General features: G+C 38.1%; 1 protein-coding gene across 2 annotated transcripts in view; it reads left to right on the forward strand.

Moving 5' to 3' along the window:
- Positions 1–22,791, forward strand: part of csmd2 (CUB and Sushi multiple domains 2) — a 245,317-nt gene that overhangs the window by 184,040 nt on the left and 38,486 nt on the right. For both annotated transcript variants that reach the window (XM_081612677.1, XM_081612678.1), the window contains exons 37-49: positions 682–778; positions 1,147–1,251; positions 1,437–1,555; positions 4,081–4,150; positions 6,161–6,277; positions 6,458–6,667; positions 8,904–9,092; positions 11,281–11,458; positions 13,129–13,274; positions 13,371–13,451; positions 14,000–14,113; positions 19,158–19,346; positions 20,019–20,165. In XM_081612677.1, the coding sequence (XP_081468803.1) occupies positions 682–778; positions 1,147–1,251; positions 1,437–1,555; positions 4,081–4,150; positions 6,161–6,277; positions 6,458–6,667; positions 8,904–9,092; positions 11,281–11,458; positions 13,129–13,274; positions 13,371–13,451; positions 14,000–14,113; positions 19,158–19,346; positions 20,019–20,165 (1,762 nt within the window). The remainder of the gene's footprint in view (positions 1–681; positions 779–1,146; positions 1,252–1,436; positions 1,556–4,080; positions 4,151–6,160; positions 6,278–6,457; positions 6,668–8,903; positions 9,093–11,280; positions 11,459–13,128; positions 13,275–13,370; positions 13,452–13,999; positions 14,114–19,157; positions 19,347–20,018; positions 20,166–22,791) is intronic.

Below are 22,791 nucleotides of genomic sequence, written 5' to 3' on the forward strand. Positions count from 1 at the left end.
TTTAGTCTGAACCCATCAAATATAAGTTTAAATCCTTCTTCTGGGGGCAACTATTGTGAGCTGCAAGCCTGCAGTTTCCCCTCAGAGTGGGTACTTTTCATCATCCAAGGCAGTTTTTAGTACCTTTATGTTCATTTTGCCTTTATTTAATATACCTATGTTGCATTTAATGAACCCTTAGTAATTCTTATTGAAAATTGAGTGCTTAAAACTTTAACACAGCTCATCAAGATAGTTCTTAAAAAAAATTGAGAGTAACTAGGTACACTCCCTTGTTAGATTTATTACATTTTTTTCACAGGTCTAATTATCTGCAGGCCTGATGTGCTTAAAGCACTTATACACAGTGATTTTGCTAGTCACTCCTATAGTAAAGAGGGAATGGAAAAAAGATGAATTCCTTTTCTATTGTGAGATTTTTTATTTTTTTGCCTTTTTATGGTAAAAATGTTGCAGAAGCTGCATGTGTCCCGGTCTGAAAATTAGAAAAGTTTCTAGCTAAATTACTTCCAAAACTTCTTCGCATACATTTTTTATTGCGTCTCAACCTCATTATTCTTTATCTGTAGCTTTTGCTAGTTGCTTCCTTTTTCTTTTTTTTTTCTTTTCTTTTTTCTGATGTGCTCCTTGAATCCATTCAATCTTTTTAGTGTTAAACTAGTATTTACTTTGGTCTCGTAGATCCAAGTAATCAGCTTCGTCACGGAGCAGAACTGGGACTCACTGGAGGTCTTTGATGGAGGCGACAACACTGACACACTCCTCGGCAGCTTCTCAGGTAAAGCGAATTTTGACTTTATCTTGGTTAAAACCCATTTACATAACGGGCAAGATCATACTCCAGTCAGGTTTCACAAAGTATACACTACTTTGTGATGTCTTCCATAATCCCAGGAAAGTGCATAAAAGTTTGCTTGCAACCTGAAAACATGGGGAAAAAGTTTGAGATTTACATTCTTATGCAAGGCAATTTGTGCTTTTATTTGGAGTCGGTTATGCACATAAATTTTCTACAAAAATAATCCCACTAACTGAAGTGAAAAAGTCTGTCTCTTTAGCCGTTTGCCAGTGATGCATGCAGTAAGTCATGGCCAGCCTATGGAGGAGATTGCATTGCTGAGTTCCACTATTAATCTTCTCTCCTAGGTACAACGGTCCCCGCTCTCCTCAACAGCACCTCAAACCAACTCTACCTTCACTTCTTCTCCGATATTAGCGTGTCCGCTGCCGGATTCAGGCTGGAATACAAAAGTAAGTAGAAACACACAAGGCCATTCCACTTAGATCAAGCATGAGTTAGTGTTAATGAATACCTGCTCGTATTTTTTAAGGATGCCACATTTTTCCTTTTAAATCTCTTATATGAAGCATAGTTGTTTGAATTTGTTTTCTTCTTCTTTCCGTTTTTGTTTTCTTCTTCTTCTTGGTCTCTTCAGCTGTCTCTCTGACCAGCTGCCCAGATCCTGTAGTTCCCATGAATGGCATCAAGATAGGGGAGCGTCTTCAGATGAATAATGTGGTGTCTTTTCACTGTGAACCCGGCTATACTCTCCAGGTAAACTCTTCTGCTTTCATATGGAGGTCAGTCACGAATGACCCTCAAAACTACATTGATGTTTTTTTTATGACATCTTTACTGTAGTGTATAAATAACAATGACCAAGGAATGCAACAAAAGAACTGGTCAAGACTCTCATACATTTCAGGTTTTGCTCCTTTTACCTATCCATTTTGACCTTTTTGAAAGGTGCTAACTGAATTTACATTTAGTTATGCTAAAATTTTTCCATTTGATGTCTTACAACAATTAAGAAAGAAACCTGATCTTTATTAGATCCCTCAAGTAAATATTTAATTTCATAGAATAAAAGGCTGTCATTATCAACTCAATTAATTCAAGCGTGAACACTGAGTATAATGAGTCTATTATTTTAAAGCAAAATGGTTAAGAACGAGTTGAGCAATGCCTCCGGAGGCTCACCTTTACGTTAGATCATATAGTGCCAAGAAAAAAAGTGAAAAAACAAACTTGTTCGATCTCAAAATCTGGAACCAGTTTCTATATTTATATTTTGTTCGGCAAAATTATTTATTTTTCTTTAGAAAATGTATGACAGTACATTTTTGGGAAAAAAAATTACATTTTAAAACTTTGGTTAAACTTAACACTGTCAATGCGAAAAACCCGTATAGCTTCTGGAATAATGTCCTTGACACAAACAAATCAAAAACTTCAAGAACACCTTTATGGCAAGTGGGTCTCTTAGAGTCATTAATTCAACCAGAAGCTACACTGTTTGCCAGAAGATTCATTTTTACAGCTGGGATTAGACAGATATTGTGTTATGCATCCCAGTGACTCCAAACATACATTTTAATCCATAAGCAAAAGCCTGAAGACAGAATGTCTTTGGAATTACTTCCTCAAAGTCCAGCAGAAAAGTTTTTTTTTTTAAACGCTGTTTCAACATTTCATCTTGATGCTTTTTAAACAGTTTATTACACCATTTTGTTGTGCATCTGAGTTTTTCTTTTAATAGCACAGAGGGATCATTAGCAAGGTTTTAATGGCTCTAACATGACTTTAAATTCTGGGTTCGGGAAACACAAGGGGGCAGGATTAGGTCCCTTTAGCTGTGGTTTTGAAAATAAAAGTTTTAACTTCAGTTTGTTACACCTAATTTTGAAGCACTTTCATTGTTTTTGTCTTTTTTTCCAAATTAGATTTAGTAGTCAGCTTTGCTTTATATCTGTGCATTGTGCAGTTCATTTTGTTTCCCTAAACCAGCATGGTTTTAACCCTCCACCTGGTTTTTAATGCATGATTGCTGCCACATTACCAAGCTGTTTGCAACCTGCGAATATGACTACATGAAAAGTGCTGACAGTATCGCAGGGCGGCGGCAATGCACACGAGTTATTTGCAATGAAGCGGCAAAGAAGAAGGTTGTGGTAGATTGCATTACCATAGCAACAACTGCTGGGCATGGAGCCCTCAAACAGCTTTTTGGAGCAAAAAACAAAACAAAAAAAAAAAAAACATCCAATACTGAAAACCAAGCGAAAAGATAACTTTTAACTAAACTGAATAATTTAACTGAATAAATGGTAAACATGTGAATAAATAATTATCCCCAACATCAAAGCCAAGCCTTTTAAAACCCTTCTCTTTATTTTTTCTGGGATATTGAGGAAAAACAGGATTTTGGTGTTTTACCACCAGCTCTGTCAGGGGTAACATCGATGAGCCATCGTGGATGCGTACCTCATCCACGATGCACAGCATAAAAAGGAAGTTTTACCAAAGCACCTTATATGTTAACAAAATCCTGTTTTAAAAATGATGAATTACTGGTAGGAGTTTCATTGGTTGCAGATCTATTAACTAGTATTTTTTATTTCTGCTGCTTCTTTAGGATCGTTGTTGTCTTTTCTACTTTGCTGAGCTCCTTTTTTTTGCTTCAAGTATCATAAATTAGGAAGTTCTATTGTAATAAATGTTCTGATTACAAATCATTAAATCTGACAGATAAAAATAGCACAGCGAGACAAAATGAAGGTAATATTCCTCAAGCTAAAGATTTTCTGAACATCCTGTGAACCCTTCCAGCAGCAGTAGCCGATTAAAAGAGATGTGAGGATGAGTATATTCCAGAAGTTCAAAGACTTGACACCGAAATCAGTATGAAGTCTCAACCTTTCGGTTTGTTGTAACAATCACTTGATCTTAGTGCGACTGTACACACATTTTCAGAAATGTCTACAGAGTTCAAGCTTCATCTCCTTTCGAAAATGGGGCAGTTTTTATCTTTGTTGCAGAACTTTGGAAGGCAAATTTCAGAGAAAATTGTTAAGCCCATTCTACGTAACCACATTTTATTGGGTCTGTAAATTTTTCATACTTAAGCTTCTCAAAAATACAGCTGCAATATTTTTGCAACACTTTTGGTTGATGTAGTCACGTAGCCTCCTTCAGTGGTCATCTGGAGAAGAGAAGCTGGCTCCAATAATTACAGCCGCCGATGGGTGACAGTTTGATTCATCTGTTGTTCTGTGTATTAACACGGACTGTCCTTGCAGGGGAATTCTCACATCACCTGCATGCCTGGAACCGTCAGACGGTGGAACTATCCTCCTCCTCTCTGTATTGGTAAAGCTCTTTTGTCACTCTATAATCTGCTTTCACCTACTTCTCGCTTGTGGCATGAAATAAATAACATTGTAAAACTCAACTTTGTTATTTTGAGTCATAGCGTGGTTTGCTAAAATATTGAAACCCCTTTAACTTTTTCCCAAAAAATGTTTTCTTTGCATTTACAAACTCAACTCAAAAGTATCACATATTTGTTAGGTGGAAGGAAAATGATTCATGTATTTCGAATAAAAATCTGAAAAGTGCGACCTGCATTCATTTTTTTAGCTTCTCCTGTGGAAACAGGGAAGATTGTTAGGATTGTTGGGAAGATGTATGGAGCTAAATATAGAGCAAATTTAAAAGAAAACCTTTTAGAGGCTACAAAACACTTAAAACAGGGGCGAATATTCAGTTTTCAGCAAAGCAGTCGTTAAAATTTAGCTCGTGTATCATTGTCCTTTTACTACCCCGCGTCCCCATCACTTCCTTTCCATGTTTCTTTTGGTGCCTTTGATTATCTGCTTAATCAAGATCAAGGGTATAGGTTTGTCAGCCTTTAAATGGCAGGTCTTGATATCTGTCTTAATGTGTTTTTTTCTTATTTAATGCCTTTCCTTCACTGTGCTCTGGCAAAAAAAAAATCATACACATGCCAGAGATGGCCTTCCTTACACACACACACACACACCCACGCACGGCCCCCACTCTCCCTCACGCCCCCTCACATACACACACACACACACACGTCCTCCTCTTCCTTTCAAAGCAATTAAAAAGTATAGAAATTGTTTTTTGTTTGTTTGTTTGTTTGTTTGTTTGTTTTTTTGCATTTGTACCTTCAAATGAATGTAGCATTTAACCTTGGAAAATTGAGCGAATTCAATGAAAGAAAATGTATTAGGTTCCCACTCTCTTTTGTAAAGTGTTTCTGCCTGTGAAATAGCCTTGACAAATGAGCTGTGCTTATTGGAACAACCTACTATTGCCTAATTAGTTCCATCTCAACACTGATTGGATGAAACGGGAGGAAGATTCATCGTGTTTACAGGCATCAGCAGTTTTCTGATTACAACTGGCTCCTACAGGATAGTGTTTAACCCTGCACTTATCCCCTATCTGAGAAACACTGCCACACTCACTCCATTTTCCTGTTTTTTTTTCCTTCCCCCTCTGACGTCTGTACATTTTTTGTCCTATTTAATTCTTAATCTACTGTATTGTATTTGCGGTTTTTTTTTTTTTGCTTTTTTCCGCAGCAGCTTGTCTCTCATTTCCATAGAGATCATAGAGATGGGCGAATGTTTTAATGTTATTCCCACTTCTCATCCAGTTTTTTTTTTTTTTTAATTAATGTATTAATTTCGGGGCAGGATCTAAGAGCAGAAGATATTCCTTCTTCTGAGAATCCGTGAAGTAATTAATTTTCACAGATGTTCTCGTTTCTGAAAAGTTGGTTCATTCATAAGGGCAATATTCTGTTTTAAGTAAAAATAAGATGCTATTTTATTTAATCAGACATAAAACTTTTATTTATTTTGTTTTTTATGCAACTGTGTTTCAATGGTCTCCATAGATCTGCCCTCTTGACACAGTGGAGGGATTTGAGTTCCCTCCACTGAATCCTGAAACCCCTAAAGCATATTGGTCTTAGGAAAGAGGTCAAACAAAAATAAATTCAAAGATTTTGACGATACCTGTTGCAGCTTTGACCTAATGTCAGATTAAAGAAATATGATTGGCTTTAAAATCATTGTTTCTTCACTTATTAATAAGTGTGAGTGTTTGGTGCTCTTCTGGTGGGTATGAGAACAATTTCCCTGTATGTAATCTATACAATGAAGAGAAAGGCATTCAATTCAATTAATCATTAAAACACGACAGATTATAACTTACACTGCCAAACAACTCACTGTGTTACACAGGAATGTATATGTATGCATTCATGTACTAATGTGGAAAATTCTTTAATTAAATGGTTTATTTTTTGCATTATGCTGATTAAATGTTTTGTCTGGACCGCATTAGCACAATGTGGTGGAATCCGGGAGGAGATGGAGGGAATGATTCTCAGTCCTGGTTTCCCTGGCAACTACCCTAGCAACAGTGATTGCACCTGGAGAATATACCTGCCAGTCGGTTACGGTAAGCATCAACAGAGACTTTCAGAGCATATCGAGTTGACTTTTTATGCACCTGCAGAAGACCAATGTGGTCTTCTGTGACCTTTAATCACATTAAGGATTATGTGCAATAGGAATGGGTTTCAGTTTCTAATTCCAATTTTTTGTTCTCAAAACTATTTTTCCACCCTATTTGTCCCAGGAGCCCACATACAGTTCCTTAACTTCTCAACGGAGGCCAACCACGACTTCCTAGAGATACGGAACGGGCCTCTAGATACCAGTGCTGTGATTGGTCGATTCAGCGGCCAGGACGTCCCGTCACCTCTTCTCACTACCTCCCACGAGACCACAGTTTATTTCCACAGTGACCACTCACAGAACAAACCAGGTTTCAGGTTCGAGTATCAAGGTAAGAACCCAAGAATGAAAGCATGAAAAAGTTTGGAGAAGTCGCATCATTTTCCAAGGCTATATTTCTGATTTATTTATAGTCATTCGGATAAACTGACATTATTTCTGAGTTTATCTTAAAGCTGGCACTAAGGAATAAGCAGACTTAGTTGATTTATATATATACAGGTCCTTCTAAAAAAATTAGCATATTGTGATAACGTTCATTATTTTCCATAATGTAATAATAAAAATTTAACTGTCATATATTTTAGATTCATTGCACACCAACTGAATTATCTCAGGTCTTTTATTGTTTTAATACTGATGATTTTGGCATACAGCTCATGAAAACCCAAGGAGAAGGACCTGTGTGTGTGTATACATATATAGATATCGGAAGAAAAACCTGTTGATCCGGTGAACAAAGACATTGCTGTGTGTAAATTAAAAGCTTTCACTTCATATCTCCATTAGGCAAATTGCTCTTATCTAAACATGCAACAGACTGCAAAAGTTTGTATTTTAATGATTCAACAAGCGTGCCAGCAAATCGAAAGGTAGCATTGTTCATTTACATAATTATGTGCAAATTAGCATATAAATCAAGCTTTGTGTTTGCAAATTCCCTCTTTCTGCAGTATTTGCATGAGTTATCGTCCACAAAGGGAAGCTGCGATCCATAGAAATCAAATCCTTTAGTCATTTTTATATCCCTGCCATCAAGGCTCACTGCCTGCTCTACTTGTGTATCCTAAAGGGGAAAAGTGACAATTATTTACCTTCAGTACCTCCAGTAACTGCATCATACTCCAGCAGCACAATTCAAATGTGCCTCTTGTGGGGTTTTTTCCCCCCTGCAAGCTCCCCTGGCTGAGGGGAAGAGTGAAGGAAAAGAGATTGGAACAACAATGATATATTGATGGGGAATTGGAAATGTAAAATACAGGTAGGGTGCATTGTATAAAACACAAAAACAAATTATCTGGATGCCGGTGTGTGAACTCTAGCCATTCTTAAACCCACAGGAGTTTAGGATGCTGTGTCATCTGCTTGATATGAATTGGGATTTATAATCCTCCCTAAAATGATTGTAACAAAATAACTATTCCTTTTTAAATATTTGCTGTACTCTGAAAACATTTGAGCTTAACTATGTGAGAAGAACAATAAAAAAGTGAGTATTAATCTTCTAATTTTTTAAGTGATCAAAGATTGTGGTACTGTTGACTATCAAGTGTTTTTGTTCCCACGCTGGCTTCTTGAGGGAAAATAATACATTTTCAACCCTAGTTTGGTTGTATTTGTGATTAAAACTGACAAAATCATTGAGATTTTGAGAAACCAGTTTATATGGTAAATGGTCTGCAATTGTATGTTTCATCAAGTCAGATTACTCCAAAGCCACCCACTGGTCACAGAACCAACTCCAAAACTACTAAGTCAATACCGTCCTCTTTTTAATACTTAAAGCAAGTAAAATGAAAAATGAAGGATCATTACAAAAGCATTGGCCACCTAACAGTAGCTTAGAGTATGAAGCCAAAGAGAAGAAAAACACGTGATGACTTTACCTGGCTAGGAAGTAGGCCAAAGAAGGAAAGTGTGAAAATGTAAAAAATAAAAATAAAAAGAAGAAAAGAAGGAAAACTATTCTGTGAAATCTCTAAGAACCTTGGTGATATACTGTATTTGAAAGATATAGGGGTTTACGTTAATCACTTTCCAACTCTTTATTAGTGTAGAGCACTGCCGATTTGTTCAAAAATTAAATAAATGGCCATTAAACTCATTTGTTCATGTGCCGAACACAGCCTCACCACTGGTACTCTTTCAACGTTTACAAAGATAATACAGGAACTACTTTTTAAAAGAGTATATTTTTTTAATGTAGAAAGTCTTGTCATAGATTTTGGAATAGAGCATTATGTTCTTTCCTCAGAGAACAAGAAAAAGCCCTTTAGCCCTACAGCTTTCCATTGTAGCTCAAAGGAAAACTATTGCATAATACTTCAGAAAAAAAAAAACTTTACGAAATACATTTTTAGCTAAAAAAATGTAATGACCAGATTTGGATTTGTCGCCGAGATGTCGCTCCAACATCCTGCCTCATTCTGACACTGCAGAGATTTCTACAATTAATAAAAACATCCTTTGCAATTATTATCACAAAATTTAACCTTCAAATATTTTTTTAAAGTAAAAGAATCCGTTATTTAAATTAATAATATCATTTGTTCTTGTTTTTGCTACAGCATATGAGCTACAGGAATGCCCAGATCCAGAACCTTTCCGTTATGGAGTGGTGGTCGGCGCAGGCTATAACGTGGGCCAGTCCATTTCCTTCGAGTGTCTGCCTGGATATCAACTAATGGGACATTCCATCCTCACCTGTGAGCACGGCACCACCCGCAACTGGGACCACCCGTTTCCTTGCTGCGAAGGTAGGTCACAAAAAAACCCCCCAAAAAAACACTGCCTTGGTAACATTGAACTATGTTTTATTTATAAATGAAATGGTAAAATAATTCCAGACATGCATGAATGCAAGACTAACCTCATTACATGATAACTTCCTGTTAGGAATTTATTGAGCTCTTACATCATTAGTGTAAAATGCAGCCATGGAGATAATGATTATCTATTATGAATAATGTAATTACAGTGAGTTATTATCCCCTATTAATGAGGCAAAGTAGTCTTTAATGAAAATCAATACTGTGCTAAAGAGGAGTGGAGACAAATAAAAGATGAATAAAAGAGGGCCTAAATTGAAAAGGGAAAGTAATCGGTGCTCTTTCTTTTGCTGTGTCCTTGACACACATTCTCACGCTCCAGCTGTCGATTATTCAATAAGCCAGGCAAAATTACAGAGGGAGGTGAAGGCCTGGCCATGAAAGCAAGACTTCAAGCAGGGGAACCGGGAGATAAATGGAAGCAAGCTATATATATATATATATATATATATATATATATATATATATATATATATATATATATATATATATATATATATATATATACAATATAGTTTTATGTTCTGTTCAGTACTTCTTTTAAAAGTAAAGGCATTGCAGTTTTTACAGCCCCACTTGACCCTATAACAGCAAAGCCAAATCTTTAGTCCCCATCTCTGCTGTATTTGAATAGATTTCCTTGAACGTAACACAAGTGCATTGATTTTTCCATCTCTACTGCACTAACCTGCATGTTCTTGCATTATTATTATAGCATGTTTGCTGTGTTCACCCAACCGACCGTTGGCATCTAATCTCCTCCTCTCTCACACTGCCTCTTTTTCTGCTCTTTCATTTTCACACATGGATATTTAAGTTTTAACGAGATATGCTTGAACAGAATCAGTTCCCTACATTAAATATTGAGTCGGTTTATTTTTCTCTGTCAAAACTTAAAAGTGAAAAAGCAGAAAGAAGTTGGATAATAAAGATAATTAAGAAAATTAAAAGGTAATCGTGCAAGCATATCGGATTCTATCATATTTTGATATGCTGCATTGATTTTGTTCTTTTCTTATACCTCCAAAACTTTAATATTTCCAGTTTTCACCCTGACCTTTCCCAGACATACCCTTGTTTTTACATTAGGCTTAACTATCTGTGTACTCAATGCATTGGCCAGAGGTGTTACTCCTCAAAGTGTTGAGATTCTAATCAATGGATCTGATCAATAGGTCATTTAAAATGTGACACAGAGGTGCCTACTGGCCCAGTGGATCAAAATCACCCAACAGTGTAACTTGAACACACACAAGAAACAGCGGGAGATAAAACATATGATATCTTTGGGTTTATACATGCGGCAATCCAAGAGTGTGCCGTTAAGCTCAATACCCTGGCTGGCTTCCTGGAAGTGCCTGCACTGCTGCGATTACTATTCCGCCTGAATTTTCCCTCCTCCCCCATCGTGGATATGAGGGACACCAGCGGGAATGTCACGCAACTTTAAACCATTCACTTAGTTAGAACCTCCGGAGTTTCACAGGAATATTTTTAAAAATGCCCAATTCCTCTCTGTGTTGTTTAGAGCCTGTGTGCAGTGATTTCAACTAGCGTGTTTCTCTGTGGCTGTGTCAGTTTGTTTCGTTTCTTTCTTCTTTTTTTTTTGCCCAGGGTATCAATCCTGTGTGTAACTGGAGGTTCAAGTGTTGGCAGTCTTGACATTCTCATTCTGTTACAGCCTTTCTTGTCGGTCTAAGTTAACACATCCATACGCATCTACTCCTTAGATATATATATATAATGTACATACAGGCACTCATATAAACACACACCAGGAACCTGGCGCTTGATAACACCCCCTCCCTCACCGTGTGCTCCTTCGCTACAGCCTCAATGGAAAAGGGTTGAGCCCTTATCTTTGCAAAACACTCCATCCAACTCCCCTCTTACTAAAAGGCTTTACTGGCTAATCTTTAGCTCATACAAGTGCCTTGGCAATAGACGAAGAGTGAAGTCGAGAGAGAAAGAGACACCGAGAAGGGAAACGAAAGAGGTGGAGAGTGAAAAATCGCCATTTTCTGTTTATGTGTCTGCATAGTTGTACAGCATTCCTGACCCGCTGCATTATATAAATTTTTATCTTGCCCTCTCCCCCTCCTCCATATTCTCTCAGTACCTTGTGGTGGCAACATCACATCAGACAACGGGACCATCTTCTCCCCGGGATACCCAGAGGAGTACCCAAACTCAGCTGACTGCACCTGGCTCATTTCAGTGTCTCCTAGCTTTGGAATCAAACTCAATTTCACTCTGCTTCAGGTTCATGGGCCGCATGACTTCATAACTGTCTGGTAAGAAATGACAGATGACAGAAGTATATATACATTTCAGTGATGACGAACTTGGTATATTGTGGTGATAATAGCTAAAAATGCCAAAAATGTGCTCAATCTCTGTTTTTTTTAAAGCTGCTTTGAGCCGTAAAAGTGATTTTGAGCCGTTTTCTTTTTTCTTGGTGAACTATATATAGTTCTTATCATAAGAGGTCAAAACATATTTATACTAGGAGCAAATGAAATGTCTCACCACTTTTCTGAGTTCTCTGAATTCATTTCAATACCTTACTGATACTAAAAATAACTAACTTTGAGTATTGTACCAACAAGGTCCATACTGAAGAGTGTTGTGACGGTCTCAACCTGGGATTGCTAATGCATGGTGCATTAAGTGACCGTAAAAAGATTGGATATTTCAAACTGCTTCCTGTACCGTCATTAATCAGAACAAGTAAGGCTGAAAATTGGTCAGTTCCACCATGTAGCTTCTCTCTTCATTTACATTTTAATGTTGTTTTCTACATACAGCTTCTTTGTGGGGAAATAAATGTAGAATAGGCTCTGGTGTTGCACTTTATTTCTTGATTAGCTAACAGTCATATGACATTTATAAACCCTGGATGACTAATCAGATAAATAAGTGGTGCATGGTCATTTGGGTATGAAAATGTGTGCTCACTTGTCAGGAATTTTGGATGACTGGTTTTTGTCTTCATGCCTGGCTGATGTTCAGACAGATAATTCTTCCTTTCACTGTTTGCATAAAGCTTGACCTGCCATATTTAACACCAGAGACGGGATTTTACATGCATGATGGTTTCCAGTCTTGATTCATCCCCACTCCCCCGAGAAAGCATCCAAAAGTCCCAGCTCTCATGGAGACCAGAGATGTTACTGCCAGTTACCCAGGAAGCTGAACGACCACACAAATGTGCGGGCTGACATCTGTGTTTTATTTATTTATTTATTTTTGATTATGGAGGGTTTCAGGTCAAACTCCAAAGACCTGACAGAATGACCATTTTTATTGTTGTCTTCTTCCCTGTCAGTGGCACCAGTTGTAATCTTCTCAACAAAAAAAAAAGTTCCAGCAGAGTCGCGATGCGGACTATCACATTCCCCGCTTCCAGTTAACGTTGCTGTGTATCTATTCACCGAACCACTGAGCCAAGGAAATGGGCCCCATAATGGTGGCTTGGCTAGACTGCTGTCAGGCAGCATTCCCTAGCCAGCCGTTTCCAGAGCTGCTTGTAATCTCCCATGCCCAGTCTGACAGCCAAAGACAGATGGTTTCTAAGCTGAATGGTTGTGGCTGGAATCTGGGAGCTGGCTTAATTGGCCATGCCCACACCAGGGGACTGCCAAGGCAGGGCCACCGCTTCCAGAGGCACTCCCTTTGGATGTCTGTTAACAGGAGCGACGCAATCCAGACCTGTCGTTCCACTTGTATCTGTAATTTTTACTTTTTTCTGTCCTATTAAGCTGAAGCAAGCCAGTGAAATGTGTTTGCTTTTAAAGAATAGAGAGGCTTTATGATACAGATGAAAGCTTAATAACAATAATCTGTCGTGCGGTGTAGTCTGACTTCTTTGTTGGAACCTTTGAACATTTTTAAGGTACTCTTTTGTGTGCTGCCGTTTCAGGCGTTTGAGCGTCTACCTGTGATATTTCTTCTCCTTCTTTAGGGACGGCCCGCAGGAGACAACTCGAAAACTAGGCGTCTTCACGGACGGGGAGCCTAATGACCCACCCAGTAGCACGTCCAATCAGGTGCTGATACGATTCCGCAGCAACACGGAGAAGGGCGGGTTGTTCCGTATTGGCTATCAAGGTATGGAAATGATCTTAATATATTCAAGAATTTCTGAATAATAATCCTGAATAATCTATGTTTTCTCTCCTTTCATATCTGCTACATTGCGTAAAGCTTACAGACTTCAGTACTGCCTGCCTCCACCCATCATTCCTAATGCAGAGATCCTGATGGCAAGCAAGGAATTCAAAATTGGTAGGTGGAAAAACTGTCACCTAAATTTCATAGAATACATGTACAGATACAGACACATAATCACTGCTATCTCGACGCCGCTGTCATTTCAGATTGGATTTGGTGCCATTGTGATTTGGGAAAGTGTTGCATTCTGAACCATTAATCCCAAAGGGAAATAACATCCTGGCATTAACCATTTAAATTGCTTTAGGTTGAGTGAGACTTCCTATAATTTATATTACATGGAGAAGAATGGAAGAGAAATAATCAGAATGGGGGGACATGGGACTAATGCTCATAACATATTTCTGTTGTCTTCTGTTAAAATGGAGATGATGTTTGATTATCTCTTTATTTTCATTTTTGTATGATTAGTTATTATTCTGAACTACATACGCCCCATCCATTGGGAGTTTATTATTATGGTAATTTGTTCCTGCAAATGGTAATTTTCCTTCTTTCTCAGGGAGACCCAAGAATTGCATTATGCTAGGATTGGATTTTGTTGTAGCCACCAACCGTACATCTCTGAATTTAACCTCCTTCCTTTCCACCTCTCTGATCAGGTGATATAGTTCGCTACAGATGTCTCCCAGGATACCAGTTAAGTGGAAATAGCATCCTGACATGTCGACTAGGAACACACTTAGAGTTTGAAGGCCCCCCACCATCATGTGACGGTAAGTGATGGTGTGCAACTTTGTGCAACAGCACTGCCTTTTAAATCTGTGTGGATGATCATTTGCAGCCCACTTGTAACATAATCTACAGCTTTGGTCTTGAAATCTCATAGGTAAGACAATTTATTTATCATTTTCTACAGTCTTCTTGAAAGACAGCACAATGTAGAAAGGACATTTACTATTCATTGGACATATTTTTTGTTAATTCAGTTAAATTCTGTATCTGACTTGACACAAACAGCTACAGTCATTAGTAAACTTATGTCTTGCTCTTGCCAATTATTTATCGGTATCATTTAGCTATTGTGCTAGGCTAGCAATAGCATCTTCTCATTTTTAATATGACTCGTTGATGATTAGACTCAGTGCTATCCCAGTTGGTCGTGTATTGTCAAATCATCGCAGAAGAACAAACAACACATTCACACTTGAAACGACAAGCGTTAATGCAGACTCTCTCACTGAATGTTATTTTAAGCCCTTGGAGTTCCACAGAGAAAGGATGAGTTCTAATAGTTCACCACCAACATGGCAAATGATTGAGTTTAGTCTAGAACTCTAATAGTGATTATCTAAAAAAAAAAAAAAGAAAAGAAAAAAAAAGTCTCAGAATCACTTCAGGACACCCCCAATCTATATTCAATTTCAAAAGACTGAAATATAACCAACAAATGCCAGAGAAACTGCAGTCTTGAAGAATATATTGGTTTTACTCGACTCCCAGGAGGTTAGCGATGTTTCCTGTAGAGACTGCTACAAATATGGTCGCCCCAAAGGATTCCCCTGCACCCCATGCACAGCCTTAGAGTAATACTATCTGTTGTATAAAATGCATCTCTGGGAGCCTCAAGGGGTTTCTCTGCTTTTTTTTTTCTTTTTTGAACTTCACAAGATCACAATCGCATACATCTTTTCTGTTCTAGTGGTGATTTTCACACACTAAATGCTTCCTGTCTCTCCCTGCTGGGTAGTAGTAGAAGAGTAAATGTGTGTGTGTCCTTTGGACTTAATAACAGCTACAGCTTACAAGTAAAGGACATTTACCATTTAAATGCTACCAATTTGGAGTACAACAGACAAAAAAAATTAAGTGAAAAGGATACAGAAAAAACCCAGTGAACAAAAAAAAAGTGTAAAATCTATCTTTGAAAACTGGTGTTTATGTAATTTTCCAATTTCCTCCAAGTTCTTTTTGTACCTTACCCTTGGATATTTGCACCTGCTAAAGTTCAAGCTTCATGTAACCCTGAGCGTCATCCCACACTTTGTGCAAACATATTAAATGTATAAAGGGATGCATCACCTTGCAGATTCCCTGTTATTTCCCAATCAATTATTATTATTATTAGTCCTTCGAGCGATAGAAGGGTAGCATCGTAAGGTTAAGGCTTTTGGAAGCAGAAAACAAGAAGAGAGAGAGGATAAAAGAAGATGGAAAGTATCAGAACAGCATGAGTCAGCCCTGGATGAGCTGGCGCTCATAAAGTAAAAAGGTTGGTCTTTTCTAGAAAAGGTGGAGGAGTTGCCAGAAATGTAGTGCATAAGGAAAGAATAGGGCTGGAGTTTAAAGGAAGGTGAGAAAGAGGGCCGTTAGACACTTAGTTGGAGGGCAGTGAAGAGACGACATGCACAGCTCATTGAAATGCAGGGGACATGCTGGCTGCAGCTGCACCTATCAAATCACCACTTCTAGCTCTGACAGGCACAACCATTTCTGCCCATCTAGGGGCATCCAACTACTCCACCCCCACAAACACCACCTCACAGATTTTACAAACTATATACCGCCGGCCTACACAGTGCATGTTATCATTCAGTGATAGTCTTTCAGATAACCGGAGTCGGTTCGGTATTCTTAGGACCGGTATACCCACTCATCCTGACTCACGAGCATCAGACATCTGTTCTTGCATAACACATGTACCCTTCATATATTCTGTTTTTTTCCATTTTGAAATTTGTCATTGTCTGAGGCTCTTTTGGAAAAAAAAAGAAAAAGAAAAAGAAAAATAACAATGTCATGCATACCCAGTCACATTTGTGTGTCTGTCAAGATCCAGATATGTCTTTTTCTGTCTCTGACTTTTCTGTTCTCCAAAATAGTGGTATACAGACAGATTAATAAAATCCACATAAAAAGCGAAGAATGCTTTTAACCTATAAGTTTAAAAAAATACTAGCAGGCCTTTATTTTGATTTGAATCATACTATTAATAAAAAAAAGTCATGATTTCAGTAATGCAACTACATAACAGTAGTAGCCTACTTAATTTTGAACATGCAATATAACTATTAAAATGAACTGAAATACTTGCTTTCAACATATTTGTGTGTGATGAATCCATAAAATTTATGATCCATGTTTTGTATTGACTATCATAAATAACTATTTTTAGTGAATTTTATTTGCACCTTATTTGTTTGCTGCCTTATATAAGATCCACTGCCCATTACATTTACTCTCTAGTAGACTTCACAGGAGACAGAACTGTAATATAAGGTCAACTTGTTTTCGTTGTTGTTGTTGAAAACAGCACAGTTTTCCATTTTTGATGTTTTTGGTAAAAACCTGCTTTCTCCACAAGAATGGTTTTCCAGAGTTATTGCAACATTAAACATTATTTTTCAAACTTCCTTTCCCCGCTGTTTTAGTCTTCATCCTTCTGACACTTTATGAATCTTACGTCTCATCCCCGACTCCGAGTTGTTTTCAGTCTCGATCCAGTCTAATGTTTATGTTGTCATCAGTTGCCCCTGATTAAATGCCATGCAGAGTAAAATCCAGCTGAATGCAGATAAAAATCAGCATTTACGCGTATCCAGTAACAGAATGGGCATCTATTATTCCCAGTGTTTTGTTTCAAAATTGCAAAGTATTAAAAAGTAACTCAAGATTTGCATGCTCAGCTGTATCTTTTGTCAGCTCCAAGACAAAGCAAATGTAGCCTTGAACTCACTGGTGCTTCCTGAAAGGCCAATGTCCACACTTAAGGCTGGCTGTCTCACACTTTTTAGGTAATAACTTTTAATTGCGTTATACATTTTTGTCCTTCCTTTGGATGAATTTTCTATTTAGATAGTGATACCTGACATTAGGTTTTGTATAAGAAGTTGGTTCTTGAACAAGAACATTCAGTTTTTCTCACTTTAATAAGACTAGTAAGAGCTGAAAGCTCCTTTACCTTCAGGCAGAAGAGGCTTAGGTATTCAAACAGTGCCTCACAGCGGGGACATTTACATCCCCCAGTAGATTTTCTGCAGTCTTGTTTGATAAACACTTTAATCCACCTCTTGGTACATTAACTTTGAAGTAGTTTTACTCTCTTTCTAAAACTTTATGGATTTGTTTATTTTCCCTTTGATTTTATTTGTTATTGCCGCTTTTGGTCTTTAAAAAAGATACGTTTACGGTCTCTTGCAGAAGTTTCCGAAGCCTTTGTGATTTTGTCACATTTTGTCACACTTCAGCCGTGAGCTTAATTATATGCCACTGGGATGTGATGTACTAGACACACACAAAGTAGCTTATAATTATCTTGCTTCATTTTTCTTTTTCTTTTTTTTTCACAAATAAAAATGTTAAATGCCCTGAGCTAGTTCTGTCAGTCCAGCAGCAAGTTTTTCAGAATATATCACACATTTGACCAAATAAGTATCTGAAAATGGTGGTGTTTGTATGTTCAGACCTCATTAACTCTGATGAGCCTAATTAAAATTAAGTGAAATTGCCTTCATTAGTCGCCTAATTGGTAAATAGGGTCCCCTTATGTTTTATTTAATATCTGGATTAATGCAGAAGTTTTGTGATGACCTCAGGTGTTTGTATAAGAACCTCCGTGGGCAGTCACCATCTTTAAGACCAATAAAAACACTGGATGGGTTGTTAAATAATATCCCAAGATTTGAGCATCTTTCAGATCACTGAAATGAAAATTATTTGGCAAACCTACCAAGATAAGGTTGTCCACTGAAACAGACAATAATGGCAAAGGCAACACTGACCAGACAAGCAGCCAAAGTGGAAAATTGTGGTCTGGTCAGATTGAACCAAAATTTTACTTTTGAGCTATTGGTAGGCTAAACGTGCCCACCGAGATACACTTTTCAGATTATATGATTTTTTTTTTCTGTTTTATATTTATGCACAACTTTACGTTGACCTAATTCATAAAACACTATGAAATATGAAGTTTGTTTGTAAAATGAGAAGAAATGAAAATAATCTGAAAACAAATCCCAGTGTAGGAATCATTATGCTTTATGAGAAATGCATACTAATTTCTTCTCTTCATTGTGGAATATTTCACAGTTTATCATTGCCAGTGCCAGGTGGATACAGTAAAAAAAAAAAGAACTCAACAGTGCGGTGTTGCATTGTCTCACTATAACAGCGTATGTCATCCTTTGATGCTATAGCTTGCTTTGGGTAGCACCACCGTTCTGGCGGATAATGCCATTGTTTTCTTGCAGCACTGCAACAAAAACCGAGCAGATAGGAACATGGCGAAAACACGACTGAAACGTCTAGAAAATGTCGAAGGATTTTGAGGAGATGAACTCTGGTGACAGCAAGGAAATGTGATGAGGGGAGGGATCTAGTTTGCCCAGACATGCCATGGCAATAGCGCTTCAAGGCTGACGTGAGACTCACCCCGCCAAGTTAGCTCCACATCTGTCACGCTGACAATGGGCAAAGGAGTGAATACGCTCATGGCGAGTCAATGATATTAAACATAAGCTGTTTAGCAGTCTGAGTTGGCATGCATTAAGTTTGTTTTCCTGTGACGGCACCCAGACTTGAATGACAATTAGCCTTCGCCATGCTTTTAGTTGCATTGAATTTCTCTGCAGCAACAATGTGAACCTAAACAATCCAATTTGTGCTTCAAGGTATATTGAATTCACCAAAATGAACGGACAATCACTCGACGTGATCTGCAATTATAAAACGACACCGGCAAAACATAAACGGAACATTATTTCAATGCTTCAAAATAATAGCTCCTTTTGTCTCGCTCTCTCTTTTTTTTCCTCTCCCCAGTGACATGTCCGATGAATGAGGTGCTGACGGCGTCCACAGGCGTCATTATGAGCCAGTCGCCAGGCACCGGCTTCCCTCATTTCGAGTCTTGCTCCTGGGTTGTTAAAGTGGAGCCCGGCTACAACATTACCTTCACTATCGAACACTTTCAAACCAGCCGCCAGTTTGACGAGCTCGAAGTCTTTGACGGTGGGTCTCGTCGCTTCGTCCACGATCGCATGTGTTTGTGAAGACAAATTTAATCCGACCTCATTGCCGTTTATGACCTATATCGTTCTCTGATAACACTTTCTTAACGTCCATAGTGTTGCGTAAACACTACTTTTTCCTCAGAAAGCCTCAGTTAAAGGCTAAATAAACCAGGCAGCTAAATAAACTGTCTCTAACAAAGCGATCTGCCTCCACTAACAGAAAATCACACACAGTTCCCCTTTCATGGTGGCAGAACATCTGCATCTGCCTTGTACATTTGAATTTGATTAGAGGCAAAGTCAGCAACTCTGCCCGGCAGCTCTGAGAAAATGGTGGTGGGATACACAGCGGCGATGCTGATTAGTACTTTTTATCTTCTGCCGACTAGAGAGGAACAGGCAATTGTTAACCTTGAGGCTGCTAAGCCAATTATGGTTTGCAGTCATCTCTTTTTTTTTTTTCTTCCACAGTTACGAGTTCAACAAACTTTTCATTTGCAACTTGACACAATTCATAACAAATGAAGTATTTCGAGATTTTTACTGTGTGAAAAGTCTGGACCTGCTGAATGATAGATCTAGACTTTTGATTTACCTTGAAGTACTTTTTTTTTCTTTTTTCAGCTTTTTGAAACTTTTAATTGTCGTTCGTTGTCATATCTTCATCCAGGTCCATCCAGACAGAGCCCGCTGCTCATTACCCTCAGTGGTAATTATTCCAGCCCGCTGAGCATCACGAGCTCCAGTAACAAAGTCTACCTGCACTGGTCTTTTGATCACACGACCAGCCACAAAGGCTTCCGCATCCGTTATTCAGGTAAGGGCCAGAAATTCCCGAACGCTGCCTCATCACGCCGTGATCGATTGGCCGCGTGGAAGCTATTTCGGACTCGTTATTTTTAGGGCCTTGTTGTGAGTTTGATCTCATTAGTCGTGTGTTTAATTTACTTTTCCTTTAAGGCCGGCATCTGGGCTGCCAACTGTGCCGTAGACAGCCAAAAATATGACCCAGCTCTGTGAGAGCCTAATGGGGGCAGCAGGCATCTGCACCGACATCTTGCTGTGTGCCAAGACCTAGGAATTAGCAAGCGTGGTTTCATGCGTTGCTTGTTGCTTATTACTCCTCCGTTTTGTCCTGCTCCCATGAAGGATTTGTTGGTATACGACACCTGCATAACTTGCTGTGAATTATGACTGTGTAAATATTTAAAAGGCTCCCCCTGTTCTGTATCAACACCACTCAGCCAGATTGACTAATTGTCTCTCTCCTCCCTTTGCTGGAGCTTTCTGTCTCCCCAGCCGGATGTTCTGTCATCTCTCTTTTCTGCTTTTTCTCCTGCCTCTTTCACTTTTTAATTGTTTGTTTCGAACTCTGACGGTTTTCGTCATGACGGATTAAATGACAAACTAAGTGATCCCTGAGAACCCAGAAGTTACCATGGTCAATATGGAATTGCCTTCTGGTGTACCTTTGTGGAAAGAAGAAAAAGAAAAAAGAAAAAAAAAACAGATGGCACTGATACATTCAATAAATTCAGCTATGCTACTCATCAATCCGCGTTTCCTCTCCAAGGGCAAGTCTTCCATTTACAACTTGCAGCAGTGTCTTGTTGCAATTCACGCGCTCGGTTTTCTACAGTTATTTTCTATCAATTTCAACTATCACTGTTTCTATCTCTCTGTTTAGGTGCATTCATTTTCTCCATCACTTCAATCAACTTTGAGTCAGCCTGACCTTGTCCGCTCAATCTTTCTTTCTCCTGTTGTTTATCTATTTCAATTTAGTCAGCACCCTCTGCAGTCAAAGTTATTCAAAGTTGCAGGGCTGATTACAGAAAAGGCAACTGTTGTTCTGTCTCATGCAAGAGAAAGGAAAGGGAAATAAAAAATAAAAAATAAAAGAAACAGATGGGCCAATGATTGAGAAACCTGCTGGCATTTACTGGTACCCCAGGTGGAGATGTTAGAAAAAGGCATGCAAATGTTGAGAGAGGCAGTCTTATAGGTACATATGCTGCTAATGCTTTTTTTTTTTTTTTTACAACCATTTTTGGCCATGTTTGAGGAGAATTAATTTTTTACCCATGGTCTTGTAAGTTTTAAATATGGAGAACCATTACTGTGTTCATTGTCTATGTTTTGATAATAATCTTATTGAAAGACCCAAAGGCAATGCATTGTTAGTTTATTCATTATTCTATGTATTCTAAAGTTTCCAGAACATTTTTAAAAGACTGCTACAGTACTATAAATCCCCTCCCTTTCTTAGCTCTAGCAGTTGGCATACAGTGCTTTTTCACATGTTCCTCTTATGTTTTGTTGTCAAAAGGTTCTATCAATCTGACCAAATTGTTTCAGTCTAAATTTTAGTGGGAGTTGGCAAACTCATTTACCAACTAATGATAAAGAACAAACTTCTTTACCCTTTAGTGGTCTTGCAGATGTTTTGGTTGTGTACTAATTAAAAATGAAAACATTGCTTGCTTTTATCCATATGGGCGTCTTTGGGGGCATTGAGAATTTGCCTTTTGTTCACAGCGCGGACAGTAAACATTTTAGTCATTTGTTAAATTGCTACCAGAGCACTCTGTCCATGTGCTGTTGATCTTTTCAGAAAAAAATATTTTTACAATAAACTCAAGTATGAGATTCTTCAGTATGCTTGACAGACTCTCTGTCCCCTTAAAAGAGTATTAAAATCTTTGCCTCTTTGAAAAGCATAATATACTGTTAAAAATGTTTTATGTCCATAACTAACCATCTATATTGGCTTAGTATTTTTATACCATTGGGGATTTTGCGTGGTTATATACTTGAATGTAAAAAAAACGCAATATTTTAAATTGTCGCTGCAATATGAGAGCTGTAAAAATGGCAAATTTGCATTTTTATTGAAATTTGATGTTCTCATAATAATTTTCCACCCATACTGAACACAGTCTTCTCTTCTCATTACACAGTGTTTGTAGAGTCTGTGTTCTGTTACCGTCTCTCTGCAGCTGACGCGTCGCGCTGCCCCCTTATTGGGGAAATCTGCTAAATTCCACTTGGGCTCGTGAATCTTCTCGATCCGTTTTGGCACCATTTGCGATGACATATGATTATTGCCGTTACCAGTTTAACCAAAGTCAGATACTTTGTTCCCATCATTATGTATCCATCACTTTTATGATGCTCAACCACAGCTGCTGACAAACACTCATTTTGCTTTGCAGTACATTAGTTTTCAATAATCAATTTTCCTCATCTCGAGGCAGCAGTGTTTGCTGTAACCTTTCCCTCAGCACTAGAGCAAGACGCAATAGAGATCTTTGGCTCTGTCGTTATACGGGTATTCATTATTCATCCTCTCAACAACTTCTTACATCACCTTGCATCATCGTTTTTTTTTTTTTTTACATGTCACGTTTTTGTGATTATATAGTGGGTATTTACTTCTTTCT

Source organism: Poecilia reticulata, chromosome 11, assembly GCF_904066995.2.
Source record: "Poecilia reticulata chromosome 11, P_reticulata-male-v2, whole genome shotgun sequence".
Lineage (NCBI taxonomy): Eukaryota > Metazoa > Chordata > Actinopteri > Cyprinodontiformes > Poeciliidae > Poecilia > Poecilia reticulata.